This window comes from Pseudoliparis swirei, chromosome 21, assembly GCF_029220125.1.
Source record: "Pseudoliparis swirei isolate HS2019 ecotype Mariana Trench chromosome 21, NWPU_hadal_v1, whole genome shotgun sequence".
NCBI classification, from domain to species: domain Eukaryota; kingdom Metazoa; phylum Chordata; class Actinopteri; order Perciformes; family Liparidae; genus Pseudoliparis; species Pseudoliparis swirei.
In genome coordinates, this window is record NC_079408.1 from 1770524 (window position 1) to 1792976 (window position 22453).

At 47.8% G+C, this 22453-nt stretch overlaps 2 protein-coding genes across 3 annotated transcripts in view; one reads left to right on the forward strand and one right to left on the reverse strand.

Moving 5' to 3' along the window:
• The window catches only part of LOC130212104 (steroid 17-alpha-hydroxylase/17,20 lyase), a 13244-nt gene extending 2867 nt beyond the window's left edge, over nt 1-10377 (forward strand). Inside the window, exons 4-8 of the mRNA XM_056443240.1 lie at nt 6550-6655; nt 6729-6917; nt 9257-9426; nt 9487-9590; nt 9681-10377. Coding sequence (XP_056299215.1) covers nt 6550-6655; nt 6729-6917; nt 9257-9426; nt 9487-9590; nt 9681-9946 — 835 coding nt within the window. The 3' untranslated portion in view covers nt 9947-10377. The remainder of the gene's footprint in view (nt 1-6549; nt 6656-6728; nt 6918-9256; nt 9427-9486; nt 9591-9680) is intronic.
• Nucleotides 10378-10417: 40 nt separating this feature from the next.
• LOC130212199 (mucin-2-like) lies at nt 10418-21694 on the reverse strand. 2 transcript variants are annotated; one of them, XM_056443354.1, is made up of 5 exons: nt 21423-21694; nt 18214-18688; nt 17785-17946; nt 16813-17017; nt 10418-16624 (listed from the first exon to the last, which is right to left on the reverse strand). In XM_056443354.1, the coding sequence occupies exons 2-5, from the start codon at nt 18356-18358 to the stop codon at nt 14626-14628; spliced, it is 2511 nt and encodes an 836-aa protein (XP_056299329.1). In that variant the 5' UTR covers nt 18359-18688; nt 21423-21694; the 3' UTR covers nt 10418-14625. The 2 variants fall into 2 exon arrangements, with proteins under 2 accessions (XP_056299329.1, XP_056299327.1); XM_056443352.1 differs by having other exon boundaries at nt 18214-18693.
• Between the last annotated feature and the right edge of the window lie 759 nt (nt 21695-22453).

Consider the following 22453-nt stretch of genomic DNA (forward strand, 5'->3'; position numbering starts at 1 on the left):
AGAGAGACATGTAGAGAGAGACATGTAGAGAGAGACATGTAGAGAGTGAGACATGTAGAGAGAGAGACATGTAGAGAGAGACATGTAGAGAGAGAGATGTAGAGAGTGAGACATGTAGAGAGAGACATGTAGAGAGAGACATGTAGAGAGTGAGACATGTAGAGAGAGACATGTAGAGAGACATGTAGAGAGTGAGACATGTAGAGAAAGACATGTAGAGAGACATGTAGAGAGAGACATGTAGAGAGAGAGACATGTAGAGAGAGACATGTAGAGTGAGACATGTAGAGAGAGAGACATGTAGAGAGAGACATGTAGAGAGACATGTAGAGAGAGAGACATGTAGAGAGAGAGACATGTAGAGAGTGAGACATGTAGAGAGAGACATGTAGAGAGAGAGACATGTAGAGAGTGAGACATGTAGAGAGAGAGACATGTAGTGAGACATGTGAGAGTGAGACACGTGAGAGTGAGACATGTGAGAGTGAGACATGTGAGAGTGAGACACGTGAGAGTGAGACATGTGAGAGTGAGACACGTGAGAGTGAGACATGTGAGTGAGACACGTGAGAGTGAGACACGTGAGAGAGACATGTAGAGAGACATGTAGAGAGAGAGACATGTAGAGAGAGAGACATGCAGAGAGAGACATGTAGAGAGAGACATGTAGAGAGAGACATGTAGAGAGAGACATGTAGAGAGAGAGACATGTAGAGAGTGAGACATGTAGAGAGAGAGACATGTAGAGAGAGACATGTAGAGAGAGAGACATGTAGAGAGAGACATGTAGAGAGAGACATGTAGAGTGAGACATGTAGAGAGAGACATGTAGAGAGAGACATGTAGAGAGAGAGACATGTAGAGAGAGAGACATGTAGAGAGAGACATGTAGAGAGTGAGACATGTAGAGAGAGAGACATGTAGAGAGAGACATGTAGAGAGAGAGACATGTAGAGAGAGAGACATGTAGAGAGTGAGACATGTAGAGAGAGACATGTAGAGAGAGAGACATGTAGAGAGTGAGACATGTAGAGAGAGACATGTAGAGAGAGAGATGTAGAGAGTGAGACATGTAGAGAGAGAGACATGTAGAGTGAGACATGTAGAGAGTGAGACATGTAGAGAGAGAGACATGTAGAGAGAGATGTAGAGAGAGACATGTAGAGGTGAGACATGTAGAGAGAGATGTAGAGAGAGAGACATGTAGAGAGTGAGATGTAGAGAGTGAGACATGTAGAGAGAGAGATGTAGAGAGTGAGACATGTAGAGAGAGAGACATGTAGAGAGAGAGATGTAGAGAGAGAGACATGTAGAGAGTGAGACATGTAGAGAGAGAGACATGTAGAGAGAGAGACATGTAGAGAGTGAGACATGTAGAGAGAGAGACATGTAGAGAGAGACATGTAGAGAGAGAGACATGTAGAGAGAGAGACATGTAGAGAGAGAGATGTAGAGAGAGAGACATGTAGAGAGTGAGACATGTAGAGAGAGAGACATGTAGAGAGAGACATGTAGAGAGTGAGACATGTAGAGAGAGAGACATGTAGAGAGAGACATGTAGAGAGTGAGACATGTAGAGAGAGAGACATGTAGAGAGAGACATGTAGAGAGTGAGACATGTAGAGAGAGAGACATGTAGAGAGAGAGACATGTAGAGAGTGAGACATGTAGAGAGACATGTAGAGAGAGAGACATGTAGAGAGTGAGACATGTAGAGAGAGAGACATGTAGAGAGTGAGACATGTAGAGAGAGAGACATGTAGAGTGAGACATGTAGAGAGAGAGATGTAGAGAGTGAGACATGTAGAGAGAGAGATGTAGAGAGTGAGACATGTAGAGAGTGAGACATGTAGAGAGAGACATGTAGAGAGAGAGACATGTAGAGAGAGACATGTAGAGAGAGAGACATGTAGAGAGAGAGACATGTAGAGAGTGAGACATGTAGAGAGAGAGACATGTAGAGAGTGAGACATGTAGAGAGAGAGACATGTAGAGAGAGAGATGTAGAGAGAGAGAGACATGTAGAGAGTGACACATGTAGAGAGTGAGACATGTAGAGAGAGAGACATGTAGAGAGAGACATGTAGAGAGTGAGACATGTAGAGAGAGAGATGTAGAGAGAGAGACATGTAGAGAGTGAGACATGTAGAGAGAGAGATGTAGAGAGAGAGACATGTAGAGAGTGAGATGTAGAGAGTGAGACATGTAGAGAGAGAGATGTAGAGAGTGAGACATGTAGAGAGAGAGACATGTAGAGTGAGAGATGTAGAGAGTGAGACATGTAGAGAGTGAGACATGTAGAGAGAGAGACATGTAGAGAGAGACATGTAGAGAGAGAGACATGTAGAGAGAGAGACATGTAGAGAGTGAGACATGTAGAGAGAGAGATGTAGAGAGTGAGACATGTAGAGAGTGAGACATGTAGAGAGAGACATGTAGAGAGAGAGAGACATGTAGAGAGAGAGACATGTAGAGAGAGAGACATGTAGAGAGTGAGACATGTAGAGAGAGACATGTAGAGAGAGATGTAGAGAGTGAGACATGTAGAGAGTGAGACATGTAGAGAGAGAGATGAGAGAGAGACATGTAGAGAGTGAGACATGTAGAGAGAGACATGTAGAGAGAGAGACATGTAGAGAGAGACATGTAGAGAGTGAGACATGTAGAGAGTGAGACATGTAGAGAGTGAGACATGTAGAGAGAGAGATGTAGAGAGAGAGACATGTAGAGAGTGAGACATGTAGAGAGAGAGATGTAGAGAGAGAGACATGTAGAGAGTGAGACATGTAGAGAGAGAGACATGTAGAGAGAGACATGTAGAGAGAGAGACATGTAGAGAGAGAGACATGTAGAGAGAGAGACATGTAGAGAGAGAGACATGTAGAGAGAGAGACATGTAGAGAGAGACATGTAGAGAGAGACATGTAGAGAGAGACATGTAGAGAGAGAGACATGTAGAGAGAGAGACATGTAGAGAGAGAGACATGTAGAGAGAGAGACATGTAGAGAGTGAGACATGTAGAGAGAGACATGTAGAGAGAGACATGTAGAGAAAGAGACATGTAGAGAGTGAGACATGTAGAGAGAGAGACATGTAGAGAGAGAGACATGTAGAGTTAGACATGTAGAGAGTGAGACATGTAGAGAGAGAGACATGTAGAGAGACATGTAGAGAGAGAGACATGTAGAGAGTGAGACATGTAGAGAGAGAGACATGTAGAGAGTGAGACATGTAGAGAGAGACATGTAGAGAGAGAGACATGTAGAGAGAGAGACATGTAGAGAGAGACATGTAGAGAGAGAGACATGTAGAGAGAGAGACATGTAGAGAGAGAGACATGTAGAGAGAGAGACATGTAGAGAGAGACATGTAGAGAGAGAGACATGTAGAGAGAGAGACATGTAGAGAGAGACATGTAGAGAGAGAGACATGTAGAGAGAGAGACATGTAGAGAGAGAGACATGTAGAGAGAGAGACATGTAGAGAGAGACATGTAGAGAGAGACATGTAGAGAGAGAGACATGTAGAGAGAGACATGTAGAGAGAGAGACATGTAGAGAGAGACATGTAGAGAGAGACATGTAGAGAGAGAGACATGTAGAGAGAGACATGTAGAGAGAGACATGTTAGAGAGAGACATGTTAGAGAGAGACATGTTAGAGAGAGACAGAGAGAGAGACATGTAGAGAGAGACATGTAGAGAGAGACATGTAGAGAGAGACAGAGATGTAGAGACAGACATGTAGAGAGAGACATGTAGAGAGAGACATAGAGAGACAGACATGTAGAGAGAGACAGAGAGACATGTAGAGAGTGAGACATGTAGAGAGAGACATGTAGAGAGAGACATGTAGAGAGTGAGACATGTAGAGAGAGAGACATGTAGAGAGAGAGACATGTAGAGAGAGACATGTAGAGAGAGAGACATGTAGAGAGAGACATGTAGAGTGAGACATGTAGAGAGAGAGACATGTAGAGAGACATGTAGAGAGACATGTAGAGAGAGACATGTAGAGAGAGACATGTAGAGAGAGACATGTAGAGAGAGACATGTAGAGAGAGAGACATGTAGAGAGAGACATGTAGAGAGAGACATGTAGAGAGAGACATGTAGAGAGAGACATGTAGAGAGAGACATGTAGAGAGAGAGACATGTAGAGAGAGAGACATGTAGAGAGAGACATGTAGAGAGAGAGACATGTAGAGAGAGACATGTAGAGAGAGAGACATGTAGAGAGAGACATGTAGAGAGAGAGACATGTAGAGAGAGACATGTGGAGAGACATGTGAGAGAGACATGTCTCATGTCCTCACAGCCTGTCTGTCTGTCCTCAGCCTGTCTGTCTGTCCCCACAGCCTGTCTGTCTGTCCTCACAGCCTGTCTGTCTGTCCTCACAGCCTGTCTGTCTGTCCTCACAGCCTGTCTGTCCCCACAGCCTGTCTGTCTGTCCCCACAGCCTGTCTGTCTGTCCTCACAGCCTGTCTGTCTGTCCCCACAGCCTGTCTGTCTGTCCACAGCCTGTCTGTCTGTCCTCACAGCCTGTCTGTCTGTCCTCACAGCCTGTCTGTCTGTCCTCACAGCCTGTCTGTCTGTCCCCACAGCCTGTCTGTCTGTCCTCACAGCCTGTCTGTCTGTCCTCACAGCCTGTCTGTCTGTCCCCACAGCCTGTCTGTCTGTCCTCACAGCCTGTCTGTCTGTCCCCACAGCCTGTCTGTCCTCACAGCCTGTCTGTCTGTCCTCACAGCCTGTCTGTCTGTCCTCACAGCCTGTCTGTCCCCACAGCCTGTCTGTCTGTCCCCACAGCCTGTCTGTCTGTCCTCACAGCCTGTCTGTCTGTCCCCACAGCCTGTCTGTCTGTCCTCACAGCCTGTCTGTCTGTCCTCACAGCCTGTCTGTCTGTCCCCACAGCCTGTCTGTCTGTCCTCACAGCCTGTCTGTCTGTCCCCACAGCCTGTCTGTCTGTCCCCACAGCCTGTCTGTCTGTCCTCACAGCCTGTCTGTCTGTCCTCACAGCCTGTCTGTCTGTCCTCACAGCCTGTCTGTCCCCACAGCCTGTCTGTCTGTCCTCACAGCCTGTCTGTCTGTCCCCACAGCCTGTCTGTCCTCACAGCCTGTCTGTCTGTCTGTCCTCACAGCCTGTCTGTCTGTCCCCACAGCCTGTCTGTCTGTCCTCACAGCCTGTCTGTCTGTCCTCACAGCCTGTCTGTCTGTCCCCACAGCCTGTCTGTCTGTCCTCACAGCCTGTCTGTCTGTCCTCACAGCCTGTCTGTCTGTCCTCACAGCCTGTCTGTCTGTCCCCACAGCCTGTCTGTCTGTCCTCACAGCCTGTCTGTCTGTCCCCACAGCCTGTCTGTCTGTCCTCACAGCCTGTCTGTCTGTCCTCACAGCCTGTCTGTCTGTCCCCACAGCCTGTCTGTCTGTCCTCACAGCCTGTCTGTCTGTCCTCACAGCCTGTCTGTCTGTCCCACAGCCTGTCTGTCCGTCCAACCTGTCTGTCTGTCTCCACAGCCTGTCTGTCTGTCCTCACAGCCTGTCTGTCTGTCCCCACAGCCTGTCTGTCCTCACAGACTGTCTGTCTGTCCCCACAGCCTGTCTGTCTGTCCCCACAGCCTGTCTGTCTGTCCTCACAGCCTGTCTGTCTGTCCCCACAGCCTGTCTGTCTGTCCTCACAGCCTGTCTGTCTGTCCTCACAGCCTGTCTGTCTGTCCCCACAGCCTGTCTGTCTGTCCTCACAGCCTGTCTGTCTGTCCTCACAGCCTGTCTGTCTGTCCCCACAGCCTGTCTGTCTGTCCTCACAGCCTGTCTGTCTGTCCTCACAGCCTGTCTGTCCCCACAGCCTGTCTGTCTGTCCTCACAGCCTGTCTGTCTGTCCTCACAGCCTGTCTGTCTGTCCCCACAGCCTGTCTGTCTGTCCTCACAGCCTGTCTGTCTGTCCTCACAGCCTGTCTGTCTGTCCTCACAGCCTGTCTGTCCCCACAGCCTGTCTGTCTGTCCCCACAGCCTGTCTGTCTGTCCCCACAGCCTGTCTGTCTGTCCTCACAGCCTGTCTGTCTGTCCTCACAGCCTGTCTGTCTGTCCTCACAGCCTGTCTGTCTGTCCTCACAGCCTGTCTGTCTGTCCCCACAGCCTGTCTGTCTGTCCCCACAGCCTGTCTGTCTGTCCTCACAGCCTGTCTGTCTGTCCTCACAGCCTGTCTGTCTGTCCTCACAGCCTGTCTGTCCCCACAGCCTGTCTGTCTGTCCCCACAGCCTGTCTGTCTGTCCCCACAGCCTGTCTGTCTGTCCTCACAGCCTGTCTGTCTGTCCCCACAGCCTGTCTGTCCTCACAGCCTGTCTGTCTGTCCCCACAGCCTGTCTGTCTGTCCCCACAGCCTGTCTGTCTGTCCTCACAGCCTGTCTGTCTGTCCTCACAGCCTGTCTGTCCCCACAGCCTGTCTGTCTGTCCCCACAGCCTGTCTGTCCTCACAGCCTGTCTGTCTGTCCCCACAGCCTGTCTGTCCTCACAGCCTGTCTGTCTGTCTGTCCCCACAGCCTGTCTGTCCTCACAGCCTGTCTGTCTGTCCCCAGGTGTTCCCCATCCCGTCCCTCAGGAGGCTGAAGGCCTGCATCTCCGTCAGAGACCGGCTGCTGTCCCGTAAGCTGCAGGAGCACCAGGTGAGGACCAGGTGGGGCCCCGGGGACCCGGTCCTCACCTGGAGGTCTGACCCCCTCCTGGATCTGAACCCAGGCCTCGCTGAGTGACGGAGACCCCCGTGACCTTCTGGATGCCTTGCTCAAGGGCCAGGCGGCCGGCGGGCCCCAGCCCATCAGCGAGGACCACGTCCTCATGACGGCCGCCGAGGCCTTCGGGGCCGGCGTGGAGACCACGAGCACCACGCTGCGGTGGCTCCTGGTGTACCTGCTGCACCACCCCGAGGTACGAGGGCCTAGGACCCCGAGGTACTCTAGTCCTACTGTACTAGGACTAGAGTACTACTAGACTAGGACTAGAGTACTACTAGACTAGGACTAGAGTACTACTGTACTAGGACTAGAGTACTACTAGACTAGGACCAGAGTACCTAGGACTAGAGTACTACTAGACAAGGACTAGAGTACTACTAGACTAGGACTAGAGTACTACTAGACTAGGACTAGAGTACTACTAGACTAGGACTAGAGTACTACTGTACTAGGACTAGAGTACTACTGGGACCAGAGTACTACTGTACTAGGACTAGAGTACTACTGTACTAGGACTAGAGTACTACTAGACTAGGACTAGAGTACTACTGTACTAGGACTAGAGTACTACTGTACTAGGACTAGAGTACTACTAGACTAGGACTAGAGTACTACTGTACTAGGACTAGAGTACTACTAGACTAGGACTAGAGTACTACTAGACTAGGACTAGAGTACTACTAGACAAGGACTAGAGTACTACTAGACTAGGACTAGAGTACTACTAGACTAGGACTAGAGTACTACTGTACTAGGACTAGAGTACTACTGTACTAGGACTAGAGTACTACTGTACTAGGACTAGAGTACTACTAGACTAGGACTAGAGTACTACTGTACTAGGACTAGAGTACTACTGTACTAGGACTAGAGTACTACTGTACTAGGACTAGAGTACTACTAGACTAGGACTAGAGTACTACTGTACTAGGACTAGAGTACTACTAGACTAGGACTAGAGTACTACTGTACTAGGACTAGAGTACTACTAGACTAGGACTAGAGTACTACTAGACAAGGACTAGAGTACTACTGTACTAGGACTAGAGTACTACTAGACTAGGACTAGAGTACTACTAGACTAGGACTAGAGTACTACTGTACTAGGACTAGAGTACTACTGTACTAGGACTAGAGTACTACTAGACTAGGACTAGAGTACTACTAGACTAGGACTAGAGTACTACTAGACAAGGACTAGAGTACTACTAGACTAGGACTAGAGTACTACTAGACTAGGACTAGAGTACTACTGTACTAGGACTAAAGTACTACTAGACTAGGACTAGAGTACTACTGTACTAGGACTAGAGTACTACTAGACTAGGACTAGAGTACTACTAGACTAGGACTAGAGTACTACTGTACTAGGACTAGAGTACTACTAGACTAGGACTAGAGTACTACTGTACTAGGACTAGAGTACTACTAGACTAGGACTAGAGTACTACTGTACTAGGACTAGAGTACTACTGTACTAGGATTAGAGTACTACTGTACGAGGACTAAAGTACTACTGTACTAGGACTAGAGTACTACTGTACTAGGATTAGAGTACTACTGTACTAGGACTAGAGTACTACTGTACTAGGACTAGAGTACTACTAGACTAGGACTAGAGTACTACTGTACTAGGACTAAAGTACTACTGTTCTAAGACTAAAGTACTAATACTACTACTAGTACTATAGTACTAATACTACTACTATACTCAGGGGTGCACATAAGTTGTTGTGTGCTCACCTGTGCGCGCGCGGCTTCGGAGCTCTGCCGCTCGCGAGACGGAGAACGGAGAAGTGTTAACGCGACACGGAGAGACAGAATGACACGCTGCTGGAGAGACGACCAACATCAGACCGGTCAGGACACAAAGGCGCGAAGTAACACAAGGGGCGTTACGCATTGTGGATTATTTTCGCCCATGCGTACCTGCGTACCAGTTATGTGCACCCCTGACTATACTAGGACTACTACTACTATACTAGTACTAAAGTACTAATACTACTACTATCATATAACTACTGCTGTATAACTACTGCTGCTATATAATATATATATATGCATATATATAAATCTAATATATTATTTATATATATAATATAAATATCATATGTATATATATTATATATTTATATAATATATATATCATATATATTATATATATATAATTTGTATATATAATATGTATATATATGATATATATAATTATAAATAATATACATAATTGTATATATATAATTATATAATATATATATATTATGTATATATAATATAAATATAATATGTATATATATAATATATATATCTATAATATGTATATATATAACATATAATATGTATATATATATATATATATTATGTATATATATAATATAAATATAATATGTATATATATATTATATATAATAGATAGATGTATATATATATATATAATTATATGTAATATATATATATAATATGTGTGTTTAGTGTTGTAGTACTTTCACTGGGTTCTCCATACTGAGTGCTGCCGTTATGCCCCGCCCCCTCCAGGTCCAGGAGCGCGTGCAGAAGGAGCTGGACGAGCAGGTGGGCGGTGCGCGGCCGGTCTGCGTGGCGGACCGCGGCCGGCTGCCGTACCTGGACTGCGTCATCAACGAGGGTCTGAGGATCCGGCCGGTCAGCCCGGTCCTGATCCCCCACACCGCCATGGCCGACAGCAGGTACTGCAGACGCCGACCGCACGCGTGTGTACGAGCATCAGCTCTCTCTCTCTGCGGCAGCATCGGGGGCCACGCCGTCCGCCGGGGGACTCGGGTTCTGGTCAACATGTGGGCGATCCACCACGACCCCGAGCACTGGGACCGGCCGGACCTGTTCCACCCAGGTAACGCACACCGGGCCGGCTCCGTTGAGACGTCCCACCGGTACAGGTGCGCCCGAACACAACGCCTCGCCGCTTTCCCGCCCTCTCCAGATCGGTTCCTGGACGCCGGCGGCCGCCGGGTCTCCCCTTCCTGCTTCCTGCCGTTCGGGGCGGGGCCTCGGGTCTGCGTCGGCGAGTCGTTGGCCCGGCTGGAGCTCTTCCTCTTCCTGTCCTCGCTGCTGCAGCGCCTGAGCTTCACGCTGCCGCGCGGGGCTTCCCCGCCCAACCTGCAGGGGCGGCTGGGCGTGGTCCTGCAGCCGCTGCCTTACACGGTCGTGGTCACTCCGAGGGCGGGGTGGGAGGGCGGAGCAAAGTGAAAGGGGGAGGGGCAAATAGACATGACAGCAAAACCATACCAATTTAAGACGAGCTCATTGCAGTGGCTAACGTTAGCTTCTTACTTTACAAACATCACTGAAGTTCATGACTGAAGAATATCGAGATGAACTGAACCTGAAGGAATCCTGACGCGGGGTTAACGATCAGAATACAAAGAATGAATCCGATTGGCTGTTTGTGGAGGAAACCAGTGACGACGACTACCCGGCCTTAGCATCGCTAACGTCTACGGCTAACGGTAACTTTTTTCCACAAATGAACAGAAACTCACCATAAATCTCTAAAATAGTAGAAAGCTAACGCTACGCTAGCTCAAAACACGTTAAATCTACACAAATAATGTGACAAGAAGTAAATATGAGCTCATGGATGTTTGTCTTTTGTAATCAATAAATGTGATTGATCTCCAGACGGTTTGTGTTTTCATGACAGAAGACCGGAGACACGCAGTAGATCTGACCGCTTTATTCAGGATATCTTCACACACTTTTAGAACAGGCTGGTTTAGTTAGGTCACACACACACTCACTATTAATTTAGGATTACTAATAATTAGCGTCGTTGTCGTCGTCACGTTGAGGATCTGAAGTCTCATGAAACAGGAAGCAGAGGAGGCGACGAGGAGCCGCTTCCTGTTGACCAGAAGAGCCCCGAAACAGATCATGAACATTTAATGAGGCCGAGATCCAGACAGGAGGGTCTCTGGCCAACAACGGTACTGCAGCACATGGAGCTTAGATCCAGACCCAAACCTGGTCTGTTCTAGTCTGGGTCGGTTGGATCAGGTCTGTTCTAGTCTGGGTCGGTTGGATCAGGTCTGTTCTAGTCTGGGTCGGTTGGATCAGGTCTGTTCTAGTCTGGGTCGTTTGGATCAGGTCTGTTCTAGTCTGGGTCGGTTGGATCAGGTCTGTTCTAGTCTGGGTCGTTTGGATCAGGTCTGTTCTAGTCTGGGTCGTTTGGATCAGGTCTGTTCTAGTCTGGGTCGGTTGGATCAGGTCTGTTCTAGTCTGGATCGGTTGGATCAGGTCTGTTCTAGTCTGGGTCGTTTGGATCAGGTCTGTTCTAGTCTGGATCGGTTGGATCAGGTCTGTTCTAGTCTGGGTCGTTTGGATCAGGTCTGTTCTAGTCTGGGTCGGTTGGATCAGGTCTGTTCTAGTCTGGGTCGGTTGGATCAGGTCTGTTCTAGTCTGGGTCGGTTGGATCAGGTCTGTTCTAGTCTGGGTCGGTTGGATCAGGTCTGTTGTAGTCTGGGTCGGTTGGATCAGGTCTGTTCTAGTCTGGGTCGGTTGGATCAGGTCTGTTCTAGTCTGGGTCGTTTGGATCAGGTCTGTTCTAGTCTGGGTCTGTTGGATCAGGTCTGTTCTAGTCTGGGTCGGTTGGATCAGGTCTGTTCTAGTCTGGGTCTGTTGGATCAGGTCTGTTCTAGTCTGGGTCGGTTGGATCAGGTCTGTTCTAGCCTGGGTCTGTTGGATCAGGTCTGTTCTTGTCTGGGTCTGTTCTAGTCTGGGTCTGTTGGATCAGGTCTGTTCTAGTCTGGGTCGGTTGGATCAGGTCTGTTCTAGTCTGGGTCTGTTTGTGGGCAGATGATTTATAAAGAATCTTTATCTCCAGCTTCAGTCGAGGTCGATTCTTTTATGAGAAACTAAATCTGACCCGTGAAGGTGAACCCGGTCAGAGTGGAACTCGTCTTCTTCAGAGAGGAAATTTTTTGAAGATCTTCGTCCACCGACGTGCTAACAAATAAAACAAAAAACAGCTCTGGTTCGATTCCCAACTAAAACAAAGACAACGTTTCCAAAGCTCCGGCCCTGACATCAGCCTCGGCTTCAACCCCTAAATGCCTCACAGCACCAGAGAGTGAACGTTTGGAATTTAACCCCCAACCATGGAAGAGCTGGCGCCCACCGACACCAATGGGAACCAACCGAATCCCGTTTGGGACCTCCTTCCGCTCAGTGAGCTCGGCAGTAGTGCCGGTGGGTCTGAAGGGGATCCCTCCAATCGTTGGTTCTTTCTCTCCTGGTTCTGTGAGGGAAACTTTCGGGGCTGAAATCCAAAGTGACGTTGTGTTGTTGTTGTTTCCCCCGAGGCTGATCCCAGAGCAGCTCTTGGGAACCCGAGCTACAACGGACAGATTTAAACAACGGTCACTCTGACGTCCACGCGGAGCGAGAACAGCTCCGTCTAACGCTAAGAGAGATGGCACTCAGTAACCATAGAGATATATAACCTTAGTAGTTCAGGTAAACAAAAAACAAAAAAACACCATCAACCACAACATCAACGGCTCGGTATCCCTCTTGAGCGGTCTCGAGGAGGTCCTTCAGAGTCTCGACAAATGTCGGGGGGTTGGGGGGGGACGCCATCGCAGAAATCTGCAAAGTCCACGTCGAAGGCAGATTTCTTTATCTGTGAATTCAGCCACAAAAACAAACAAGAGATGGGATCGCTTCCATCCGGCCGCTTATGAATCCAATCTTGTGCTCGCTGGTTTCTCAAACTGACGGCCGAGTCGATCGGGATCAAACATCCAGCTGTCGATCGGTGGACGGAAGTCGCCGCCATTGTGGGCGGTGATGGCGGGATTAGTCAGTCAGGATTAGCTTTTTCTGGACGCCCCTTCTGGACGCCCCTTCTATACGCCCCTTCTGGACGCCCCTTCTATACGCCCCTTCTGGACGCCCCTTCTATACGCCCCTTCTGGACGCCCCTTCTGGACGCCCCTTCTGGATCCCTCGCTAGGGCAACGTTTGACGAGTTCTGGTTCAAGCCGATAAACTCTGTGTCTTTTCCATTTCGTTCTAACGTGTAGTTCAGGAACATCAGGTAATGGTGAACCTGTTCCAACACGACTGACATGAACTGTGAACATAAGACAAAGTGCACTTTGTGGGAGCAGGTTTGAGGAAACAGCTGAGAGACGTCTCACTTTTACACTCCGACTGACTTTGAAGCAAATTTTATATTTACACGAGAAATGCTTTAGTTTGTCTTTACTTTTAGTTTATTTCTAAACGTCAAGCTATTAGTTTGTTTCATTCGTTTTGAACTCTACCTCCGTGAAACGACACCAGCCTTTACAATCATTATACCGCCGCTGTGAAAACTGATGCTTTTTAAATTTAGTTCAGAGGGTTTTAGAAAGAGTTCCATCCCAAAGAAAAGGTAGAAAACCAGTGTGTAATATTTCAGATTAAAACTGGAGGATTTTAACCATCAATGACACAAGATTGCTCTCTGAGGCAGTTGACCTGTTTCTGATGAAAAATATTGCTCTTCACTCATTACAGGATCTAATTACTCTAATCTCTACAATTGACAAAATATACCTTTATGTTTTTCTAAGAATAAATCCTAAATCATTTGCTGTACAGGAATACGGTTGCTGTCAACTAGTTTGACTTGTTGGGTGAATCTTGCAGGTGATGTGCAGTTTTACTTAGAATTGAGGGTTCTGAATCATCAAAAGAAAGCAGAGTGTCTCTGAATGGAGAGATGCACGAAGCGAAAGGGAATATTTTAGCGTTGGGACTGAACATCGTTGTGTCTGACCTCAGAACTCAGGAGACAAAGACCGGAGCGATGACGCCTTCCCGGCTGTTGTTTGGTGCTTTGTTTTCCGTGTAAAAGTGGCCATTGTTTATTCTTATTTATGCAAGAAGCTTTTTCTCTCCCAAAAGGCTGACGCACAGAAAGACCAACCCAGAAACCTTCCATACCGGACGGAGTCTCTCCTGCTTCATGGAGCCGAGCCTTCGTCATCGCCCGAAGACGAGCGAGGCGTCTTCTGCGCAATGCTCAACCATTTAAAAGTCATGTGACGACTCCGTTGCAGAACTGTTGGCGTGAGCGGTTAAAGGAACCAACGGGATTACATCCCAAACTTTAGCGTTTGAGTAGCTTAAACCATGTTTTTAGGATCAATATTTGCTCTTTCTGGTTCTTATAATGTGCAACGTTGCATTTCTGGAGTCTCCCAATTATAACTCCGACTTGACATTGACGTCGATATCTGATAGTTCCCTTAACTCCCGCATGACCTGAACGCCACATCAGCTCAGTGGATATGCATCTCCGTCTGTTGAATGTGCATCAAGATATGTCGGGTCCCGCGATGGAACCGAGCGTTCCTGCTGACGGGACGGATGTGCTTGTGACGACGAGCTCGTAAACATGGAGGTTTCAACCAGAAGAACTCCGGATGGGGATTCTTCCAAGGAACAGGACTTAAAATGACAGATCTAAACAATATACTGGTTCCAGTTTCTAGTACCAGTCTCCCGAAACACTAGATCCCACATTTCCCACAATGCACCTCAAGTAGCGTCGTGTCTACTCTCCAAAGTTACAAAATGGTGGCTAGCTAAATATTTTGTGTGTATTCTGTAAAAAGCGACAGTTGGGATCGGGGGTCCGAATTCTTCTTTTGACATTTTCCAAATGAGCCGACAGCCGAGTCAAACCTCTCGCTGCAGATACTCCGAACCGCGTCGGCTGGAACAAGCTTCCTGCTGCCGGGCTGAAGATGTTCAGTCATGTGACTTCTCCACCTTCACAACCCGTGACAGATGAAACCCTCGGGCTCGACCCCCATCGTTAACTTCCTGTTCATCCCGTGTCCGGATGACTAATGGTTTGACCCGCCTGCGTCCGCCGATCACACGGTCTCCATGACGATGACCACTTTGCCGCCGTCCTCGGTGGTCGGCGTGGCCGTGGAGGCGGAGTTACGCGGTCTGAGCCCCTCCCCCGTGGTGGTGTGACCTCTGGCGGGGCAGTCCACGCTGTCGTGGAGATCAGTGTCTCCACCTGTATTTTTATCCCTCTCCGCACTTCCTCCTCTCCTGCCATCCTCCTTCCTTGCCCCCTCCTCCTCCTTCTCCTCTTCCTCCTCCTCCTCCTCCTCTTCTACCCGACACCGGCACACCTCGATGCCGGAGTCACCGGTGAGTCGACGATGTCGATACTGGCTCTCGTCGGCTCCCATGTCCTCATCTTCATCGTCGTCATTGTCCTCCTCCTCTTCCTCCTCCCCGTCCTCCCAGCATGGAGGTCCTGGTTCAAACACGTCCACGCAGGGCGAGAAGAGGGTCTGTTTGGGGGGAGACTGGGTGGCGCGAGGCGAGGGGGAGAGGGAGGAGGCGTGGCCGGGGGAAGAGCCACCTTTGTTGCACTGGTGCAGAGCGGTGAGGGGGTCGAGGAGTAACGCCGGGGCTGGGAGGGAAGGGGAGGAAGGAAGGGGGGAGGATGGGGAGAGGGCTGCAACGGGGGACTGGCAGGGCGTGAAAGAAGACTCTATGGTTATGGATGGGAAGGAGGAAGAGGAAGAGGCAGGTGTAGTGAAGGAGAGCACTGGGGCACCTGGTCTGGAACCAACACTGGAGAGTTTTGATGCAGATCCAGAACCAGAACCTAAACCAGCCTGGACATTGAATGCCGATGGACTGAGAAGGTCCGAGTCTGGCGATTGAGACGGGACCCCAGAAGGACCTGAACCAGCTGGTGCTGCAGCTGGATGGAGATCAGATACAAGAACTGCAGCAGACTCTGGGTAGTGGGCTGAGCCTGACATCGGGCTGGGAGGAACCAGCGCTACATCGGACTCGGGGGACAGTTCTAGAAACTGGCACTGGGCTAATGTAGGCGAAGCAAGCGTCGGGTCAGGAGGTGCAGGTTTCAGATCGGGGTTCGTTTCACAGTCTGACGCTATGGTGATTTTAGGTCGTAGGTTTGGCACTCGGGTGGAAGGTTGGGTAAGGTTTACTAGTGTTGGGTTTGAAACAGAGATACGGTTTGTGGGTCCTGGTTCTAGAACTTGGGTCAGTTTGGAAGGTACTGGGGCTGGAGCTGGGGTATGGTTTAAAGGTGCCGGAGTTGGCACAAGACTAGGATTTGGGTCCGGGGTTGAGGGGCTAGCAGAGTCTGTTAAGACCAAAGTTCTTCCAACTTCTGGGGTTGGGGCTGAGTTTGGACTCCCAGGAACATCGGCTGTATCAAAAGTTCTCGTGAGATGGAGGGTTCTGAGGGTCAGGGTGTCAGGACTGCTTTCTGTTAGGGTGGAGGGGCCGGACATGAAGGTGGTTTTGGGGTCCTCAGCTGGACTCTCAATGGTTTGAATGGAGGGAAGTAATGAGTCAACGGTTGGACTAGGGAGAGGAACTGGGCTACCGGCGCTGACCATTGGGCTACCGGCGCTGACCATTGGGCTACCGGCGCTGACCATTGGGCTACCGGCGCTGACCATTGGGCTACCGGCGCTGACCATTGGGCTCCGCGGTGTGAAGTCGAGCTGTTGCTTCATGGGACATGTTGTTCCAACGGGAACCTCTGAACCAGAAGAGGGCAGCGGCTGAGGGGAGGTCGCCCCGGTAACCACCGCAACGGTAACCAGCGAGTCCTCGGCATCCGGTTCCCGAGCTTCGGCGCCGTCTTCGTCGCCGATGTCGACGGCCACCTCGGCGCCCGCCGGCCGCGCCTCGTTTACCTCCAAACGGGTCGCCGCGGCCGCGATGGTCTCCATCGTGACGTCAAAGGCGAGGGGCGTGGCCTCGCTGGGCGTGGTGGCGTGGCTCGTGTCCGTCTCGTAGGTGACGGGGGCCGACAGGGAGGAGCTACACGGAGAGGAGGGGCAGCAGGAGTCACAGGAACAACTGGAGCTGGAGGGAGGACACTTGTTCTGATTATTATTATTAATGACTTACAGTTGTTCTGTGTATCAGAAGTACTGAGTAGCACCAGTAGCACCAGTAGCACCAGTGGCCTCAGTCATACTAGGAGTATCAGTGTCACCAGTACTGCAGTAACACTTCTGTCAACAGAGGGGTTAGCCGTAGCATTAGCTCACCTGTTGTCGGAGCTGAGGGAGGAGGGGCCGTCGCTCAGGGGCCGGTGCAGCAGCGGGTCGTGCTGCGTCAGCAGGTGGGGGTCGGCGGTGCGGGGGGGCTGCGGGTACCGCGGCGTGGTGAACACGGAGCTGTACGGCGGGGGAGGGGTGGAGGGCTGAGCCGCCACCTCCTCGTAGGACGGCAGCTTCAGGGACGCCAGGAAACCTGAAAACAGCAGATGGCGTTTCTGGAGGATTCTGTTCTTTTTGGCCACTAGGGGGCGACGGACACAAGTGGACCACGACGTCGAGGTCACGTTCACGTTGCTTTTGTGAATCTTTAGTGAGCAGTTTCTTCTTCCCACGTCCAGTTTCACGTCAACGTGAGGACTCCTTCGCCCTCTGAGCCCAAAACCCACCAGCGGGAATGAAAAGAATGATTCCTTTGAACAAACGGACACAACTACAGCAGAGGTTGTAGAAATGTGAATAGTTCAATATTTAAAACAAGGAGAGGCTTTTTTTTCCAAAGATGTCGGATAAATCCTGGAGAGGGATCCTCCTCTGTTCTCTCCTCAAGGGTTCGTCCCTTCTTCCCCCTGAAGGGTTGTTTGGGAGTTGTTCCTGATCCGATGTGAGGTCAAAGGTCAGGGATGTCTATGTGTACAGATTGTAAAGCACTCGGAGACACATTTGTAATTTGTGAAAATGGGCTCTACAAATAAACTGAATTGAATGGAATTAAATAGAATCCAGTGTTCCCCAATTTGGTATCAATGTTGTCCCATGAAGCATGAAGCTGCGTTGGGTTCCGCTCGTCGCCCGACTTCGCCCAGTATTCTCTGTTCGGTCTCCGCCGACTCCTGCAGGACATTTCTGTCTCTTTAGCGGCTAAATGCTCGACTCGGTTCACCGGCTACAGGTGGTGAACAGCTTTTACTCTGAAAAACCATCTCCATCAACTCCTGAATGAGAACCGTTGAGCGGGCTTACTGAGGTCCAGCATGGAGGACGGGTAGGAGTTGGCCCCGTGGTAGGCCAGCAGGCTGATCTCCCGCTGCCGCTGCTGCTGCTGGACCCTCAGCTTGGCTCGCCGGTGTCGGTACGCACAGCAGCAGCTGAACAGGATGAGGACGGTCCACAGCAGCCAGAACCCTGAGGGGGAGGGGCCACACGTCGTCGTGGAAACAAAGCCCGAGTAACAACACAAGTAAAGTCTGAATTCACTTTTAAAATGCTTGTTTCGTGAATGAGTTTGGCTCAATCTGTGCTACGCTAGGCTAGGCTAACATCGTAGCTGCTTCATCAACACTCAGAATGATGTCGTCTAAAAATAAATACAGAAGTTATTGTTACTTGACATTCAGTTTTCACCAGAACAACAACTATATAATGTATATAATATATAATATAAAGTCTTACACCAGAGCTCGTAGTAGTAGGTGCAGCAGCCGGTTTCCCCGCAGCAGTGTCCCGTCTCACACAGGTAGCCTCCGTTAGCGTTGGCCCCGGGGCAGTATCGCGGTCTGCCCAGCAGGGGCAGGCTACCACCGGAGTGGTACTCCATCGCACCCCCGCTCTGTCCGGACGCTAGCGCCGCGCCACCGCTAACTAGCCGTTAGCTAGCAAAACACGGAAAACCAGGATCGGAGTACAACTACATATTCTTTCAGGTCCTTTATTCGATCGAATATCTGCGCTAGCTGTTAGCTGCTAACTGCAAGTAGCTTCAAGGTGAAGCTAATCTACATTTATCTAATTATTGATAAAGGAGGTGAAATAGTTGTTTTGTTCTGCAGCTGAGAGACTTCCTTAAAGGTCAACGAGGAACAAACACTGGAAATACTGCAGCTGGAGTAGAGCGGGGGGCGGGGCCGGAGGCGGCCAATAGGAGCTCCTGAACTGGAGAGAGAGGGAGAAGACAACAGAGGATTGACAACTGGACGTGTTTGATATTCACCACACAATGCTCCCGCTTCACACACACACACGCGCCTGTATGTCTGGACTTGTGAGGACCACAGTCCCATGATGCATTGCCAGGCCCCTCTTCAGAGGGTCTCATGCCTCCTGCTTCACGTTCTCTCTCTCATGAAGGAAAACTCACATTTAAAGGAGGAAAAACTACTTTTAAACTCAAAGCCCTGAAACCCAAACCAACAGATGTTTTTATTACATCACCGTTTATGTTGAATTGTTACGATTATATTGTCATTATTATCACTGTTTGTGTCTCTTTAGCTGCTACTAGTACACAGAGAACCTGACCAGGTAGAGAACAGAGAACCTGAACAGGTAGAGAACAGAGAACCTGAACATGTAGAGAACAGAGAACCTGAACAGGTAGAGAACAGAGAACCTGAACAGGTAGAGAACAGAGAACCTGAACAGGTAGAGAACAGATAACCTGAACAGGTAGAGAACATAGAACCTGAACAGGTGGAGAACAGAAAACCTGAACAGGTAGAGAACAGAGAACCTGACCAGGTAGAGAACAGAGAACCTGAACAGGTAGAGAACAGAGAACCTGAACAGGTAGAGAACAGAGAACCTGAACAGGTAGAGAACAGAGAACCTGAACAGGTAGAGAACATAGAACCTGAACAGGTAGAGAACAGAAAACCTGAACAGGTAGAGAACAGAGAACCTGACCAGGTAGAGAACAGAGAACCTGAACAGGTAGAGAACAGAGAACCTGAACATGTAGAGAACAGAGAACCTGAACAGGTAGAGAACAGAGAACCTGAACATGTAGAGAACAGAGAACCTGAACAGGTAGAGAACAGAGAACCTGAACAGGTAGAGAACAGAGAACCTGAACAGGTAGAGAACAGATAACCTGAACAGGTAGAGAACAGAGAACAGGTAGAGAACAGAGAACCTGAACATGTAGAGAACAGAGAACCTGAACAGGTAGAGAACAGAGAACAGGTAGAGAACAGAGAACCTGAACAGGTAGAGAACAGAGAACAGGTAGAGAACAGAGAACCTGAACAGGTAGAGAACAGAGAACCTGAACATGTAGAGAACAGAGAACCTGAACAGGTAGAGAACCTGAACAGGTAGAGAACAGAGAACCTGAACAGGTAGAGAACAGAGAACCTGAACATGTAGAGAACAGAGAACCTGAACAGGTAGAGAACAGAGAACCTGAACATGTAGAGAACAGAGAACCTGAACATGTAGAAAACAGAGAACCTGAACAAGTAGAGAACAGAGAACCTGAACAGGTGGAGAACAGAGAACCTGAACAGGTAGAGAACAGAGAACCTGAACATGTAGAGAACAGAGAACCTGACCAGGTAGAGAACAGAGAACCTGAACAGGTAGAGAACAGAGAACCTGAACATGTAGAGAACAGAGAACCTGAACAGGTAGAGAACAGAGAACCTGAACAGGTAGAGAACAGAGAACCTGAACATGTAGAGAACAGAGAACCTGAACATGTAGAGAACAGAGAACCTGAACAGGACCCTTCAGGAACAGCTGTCACACACTCTCTAAAACTAGTAACTGATAAACATGGTGGTCAGTGAACGCAACACAGACATTTAAATATAAACCAATAATTAAAAACGTAAATATATTTTTATTTTAACGGGCCTACTTAATCCAAGTTAATTATTTTAAGCCCTATTTAAAAATACAATAATATTACCATAATATTACGTTGATAATACAATAAATGTACTCTAATATCATAATATAATAATAAGTTAATATTAATATTTTTTAATAATACTATAACATTACTATAATAATACAATAATATTACTATAATGTATTATACTATCACTATAATATTACAATGATATTACTATAATTTAGTAGATACTGAATAGTAAACAACAATCTTTCTACATTACAGTAATAGTTATCTTCTATATCAGTTATATTATTATATGATATTGTTTCTCTCCATATTAACGGAGATTTGCTTCATCAAACATCTCCAATGATCAACAAATGAAAGTCACTTTGAGGGAAATAAAACATACTAAGTTATAATAAAATACATACGAAAATATACTACAACATACTCAGATGTAATAAAATATATTAAAATATACTAAAAAATACTCAGATATAATCAAATATATTTAAAAAAACACTAGAACATATATGTTTGTATATATATAATATATATGTATATATACATAGATCTATAATATCTATGTATATATATATATACATGTATATATATGTATATATGTATATGTATACATATATGATATATACATAGATATATAATATCTATGTATATATATACATGTATATATGAATATATATATATTCATATATACATATTCTGCCTCACAGAGCCAGCGGGTGACAGTTTTAATCTGGGAACAGGAATTAAAAATGGAATTTAAGCAAATAGAAATACACACACACACACACACACACACACACACTAATACAATAATATTAATCAGAGTGGACGTGTTAATATCAGTTCAGTGTTATTCCAGTGACTGCAGCCTAGTGTGTAGTAATACACACATATATACATATAAACACACACACACACACACACACACACACACGTATATATATATTTATACGTGTGTGTGTGTGTGTGCGTGTATATGTATATATGTCTTTCTCCAGTCGTGTGTGCGTGTGCAGACCTCGCGCGCGCCGCTCCTCCTCGTCCTCTCGCTCGCTGCTCGGCCTCGCGCTTCCCGCCTCGCGCCGCCGCTCCTCTCGGTGTGTCGCTGCTTGCGCTTCGCGCCTCGCGCTGCTCCTCTCGGTGTGTCGCTGCTCGCGCCGCCGGCCCTCCGTGTGCCTTCCCCCGCCTCCTCGCGCTCCCTCCGCGGTGCGACCCTCAGCCAGCCCCGCCGCCATCAGCGCCAGCGGCACGTCAAGCGCGCGCGGCGAGAGGCGGCGCGCTTCCGCCTCGTCGCCCCGCGCGGATTTCAAAATAAAAGCTGAAACGAGCCGAAAGCGGCCAGTCGTTCACTTTCCCTCCCGAGTGTATTTATAGAGCTGCTCCGGGGTAAATATAAAGAGAGAGCTCACATTACGCCGCGTGTGTGAATAGAGAGATGTTTACACGGCTCCCTCCGACACTAGAGTTACATGGAGTAGAATCATATCGAGTTAAACATTTACGGCTTCAGCGTTTTCACAAGCTGTAGTTTTTGTATTGTAACTTACTATTTTAACTGTGTGGTATTAATACTTTGACTGGAATAGAGTACTTCTACTGTGTGGTATTGCACTGTATGAATATTGCAGTTAACTCTGTGATATCAAGTTTACTGTAACTTAGTATTTGCACACTGGTATTAGTACTTTATTGTAATAGAGCAATTTTACAATGTGGCATTAGTGTTTTATTGGAATAGTATTTTGTATTACCAGTATTTGTACTATAATCTAGTATTTACACTGTGTGGTAGTCATACTTTACTTTAACAGAGTATATATACTGTGTGGTAGTAGTACTTTACTTTAACAGAGTATTTATACTGTGTGGTAGTAGTACTTTACTTTAACAGAATATATATATATTGTGTGTTATTAGTACTTTACTTTAACAGAGTATTTACACTGTGTGGTAGTAGTACTTTACTTTAACAGAGTATATATACTGTGTGGTAGTAGTACTTTACTTTGACAGAGTATTTATACTGTGTGGTAGTAGTACTTTACTTTA

Excerpts from the sequence above, each read along its gene's own strand:
- LOC130212199 (XM_056443354.1), bottom strand. The coding sequence starts at position 18,358 with ATGGAGTACCACTCCGGTGGTAGCCTGCCCCTGCTGGGCAGACCGCGA. Across the intron at positions 17,947-18,213 it reads CTACTACTACGAGCTCTGGT|GGTTCTGGCTGCTGTGGACC; the intron begins GTAAGACTTTAT and ends CCTCCCCCTCAG. Across the intron at positions 16,625-16,812 it reads TCCCTCAGCTCCGACAACAG|CTCCAGTTGTTCCTGTGACT; the intron begins GTGAGCTAATGC and ends TCCTCCCTCCAG.